Source organism: Momordica charantia (assembly GCF_013281855.1).
Source record: "Momordica charantia cultivar OHB3-1 chromosome 9 unlocalized genomic scaffold, Mcharantia_2.0 BLBB01000009.1, whole genome shotgun sequence".
Lineage (NCBI taxonomy): Eukaryota > Viridiplantae > Streptophyta > Magnoliopsida > Cucurbitales > Cucurbitaceae > Momordica > Momordica charantia.
In genome coordinates, this window is record NW_028275167.1 from 17,354,667 (window position 1) to 17,357,461 (window position 2,795).

Sequence of the window (2,795 nt, forward strand, 5' to 3'; positions counted from 1 at the left end):
TTTCTTCTTTTCATTTATGTTTTCTCTTTCCACCTTTCTTCCCTTCTTTCCTCCATGTTCTTCTTCTTCCTGTCTTCGACTCTACCCTTTACCGTTCTTATTTTTCTTCCCTGCATTTCAATCACACAACACACATTTTTAACAATTCTAATTTCTTCTAAGAACCGACCAAATTAACCGACTGAACGGTCGGTTAAACGATCGGTTTGTACACAGAGGTAAAAAGAAAAAGTCTCTGACCGATCGAAACTGACTATGTCGGTTTTCAGCGTCGAGGTTGGCAAAAAACCGACCCCGACCGGCCGATGCTCACCCCTAGTACAAGCTCTGCCACCCCCACATTTTCATGCTCCTCAAGGCGAGGCCCAATTCATTAAGGATTTTAAGCATTACGGACCCCCCACCTTTGACGGAGGAAGTGAGAAAGCGACAGCATCAGAAGAGTGGGTCAGAGAGTTGGAAGCTTTTTACGTGTACCTAGGTTGCGCGGACCAGTTCAAGGTTAAGGGTGCGGTCTTTATGTTGAGGGGTGAGGCCCTAAATTGGTGGGACTCAATAGCAACGGCGGAAGACCTCGCTAACGTACCGATCACGTGGGCAAGGTTTAAGGACTTGTTGTACGACTATTTTTTTCCAGAGACTGTGAACGATACGAAAGAAGCAGAGTTTCTCCATCGCAATATGAAAGGAAGTTTACGGAACTCTCCTGTTTTGCTCTGGAATTCATTCCCACCGAGGCAGTGAAAATCAAGAGGTTTTTTAAAGGTTTACGCAAAGGGATCAGAGCACCAGTGGATCTTCAGCCACCCGCCTCCTATGCGGAAGCAGTTAGGGGCGCCTTAATTATGGACAAGGATGTTACTAGCAAGGCCCAACCTCTACTGGAAGTCAGTTCGTCTTCAGGTGTGAAGAGGAATTATGCCGACCAGCCATTTAGAGTACCTCAGTACCAGGCTCAGTAGCAGAGCAAGCTACCAGTGTGTCCTTTCTGTTAGAGAAGACATGCGGAGCAGTGTTGGACTGGAACCAAGGTCTGTTTCAGGTGCGGGAGAGAAGAGCGTTTTGCGAGGGGGTGTCCCATGTCGGCTTAGAATACACAGAGGCTAGGTCAGAAGGCCCCCTCGACAGTCTCTACGCAGGGGGATAACCAGAATGCTCGTGGTTTTGCACTTACCCGCAAGGAAGCGGCGAATGCCGAAGCCGTTGTCACAGGTATTTCTTTCTTACTAAGGGTTCTTGGGTATTGCATATGGGGTTATATCTTTATCCTTGTATTATCTTTCAGGTACGGTCTTAGTCCATAATGTGCCTGCTTACGTATTGTTTGATTCAGGGTCAAGTCACACATTTATTTCCACCACGTTTGTTCGTCAAGCAAACCTCAAACGAGAGCCGTTAGGTTTTTGTTGTGGGTATCCACGCCATCGGGGTCAGTGATGATTGCTAGTCAAATAGTGAAAGCAAGCGAGTTATCCTTCGGCAATCAGACCGTGGGGCAAGTTTGATCCAACTGGACATGCAGGATTTTAATGTTATTTTGGGCATGGATTGGCTGGCTACCAACCAAGCCAACATTAATTGTGTGTAAAGGGAAGTCTTCTTCCAACTACCTTTGGGTCAAGGCTTCACGTTTAAAGGAGTTACGGGTGGAGCTCCAATGACAGTCTCGACGCTAAAGGCAAGACGCCTCTTACGGTGTGGTGTTTGGGGTTATTTAGCAAGCGTCGTCGACACTAGTAAGACTACACCCAGCATCGACTCCATTCACGTGGTGAACGAGTTCTCGAATGTGTTCCCTGAAGATCCTATAGGGCTACCCCCGGTCCGCAAACTAGATTTTTGCATCGACTTGTTGCCTGGGATAGTCCCCATTTCGAAGGCACCGTACCGTATAGCTCCGGCAGAAATTAAGGAGGTTAAGGCAGAGCTAGAAAAGCTTTTAGACAAGGGTTTCATTCGCCCGAGTGTGTCTCCTTGAGTGCTCCAGTGCTTTTTGAGAAAAAGAAGGATGGATCTAAACGACTTTGCGTGGACTATCGAGAGTTGAACAAGGTGACGACAAAGAATAGGTACCCTTTCCCTCGCATCGATGACCTCTTTGACCAACTAAAGGGAGCAAGGGTGTTCTCAAAAATAGACCTACGATCGGGATACCACCAATTGAGGATTAACGACACAGACATACCAAGGACAGCATTCAGGACCAAGTATGGACATTTTGAGTTTACTCTAATGTCTTTTGGACTCACTAATGCCCCTGCGGCTTTCATGGACCTCATGAACCGAGTTTTTAAGGAATTTTTGGACCTGTTCGTGATTGTGTTTATTGACGATATTTTGATCTACTCCAAGACAGTAGAGCAGCACGAAGGGCATCTACGACTGGTCTTTATCGCCTTGAGGGGAAACAGTCTGTATGCAAAGTTCTCAAAGTGCGAGTTTTGGTTGGATACGGTGGCTTTCCTTGGCCACATAGTCACTAAGGAGGGTATTGTCGTGGACCCAGCCAAAGTAGAAGCGGTCAGTGGTTGGCCAAGGCCTCGCACAGTGATCGAAATTCGTAGTTTTCTCGGATTGGCTAGCTATTATTGAAGGTTCGTCCAAGACTTTTCTCTATTGGCAGCGCCTTTGACAAAGTTGACCTGTAAAAATGCCACTTTTGCTTGGAGCGACGAGTGTGAGAAGAGTTTCTAGGGACTAAAGGAGCGACTGGTCACGACCCCGGTGCTAACGGTACCAGATGGGACTGAAGGTGTAGTGGTGTCCAGTGATGCTTCACGGAGAGGTTTGGGTTG

General features: G+C 47.2%; 1 protein-coding gene across 1 annotated transcript; it reads left to right on the top strand.

Annotated features, from left to right (window-relative positions):
• Positions 1-255: 255 nt before the first annotated feature.
• On the top strand, positions 256-962 carry LOC111024816 (uncharacterized). Its single transcript, XM_022302610.1, has 2 exons — positions 256-593; positions 638-962. Exons 1-2 carry the CDS (start codon positions 256-258, stop codon positions 960-962), a joined length of 663 nt encoding a protein of 220 aa, XP_022158302.1.
• The last annotated feature ends 1,833 nt before the right edge of the window (positions 963-2,795 follow it).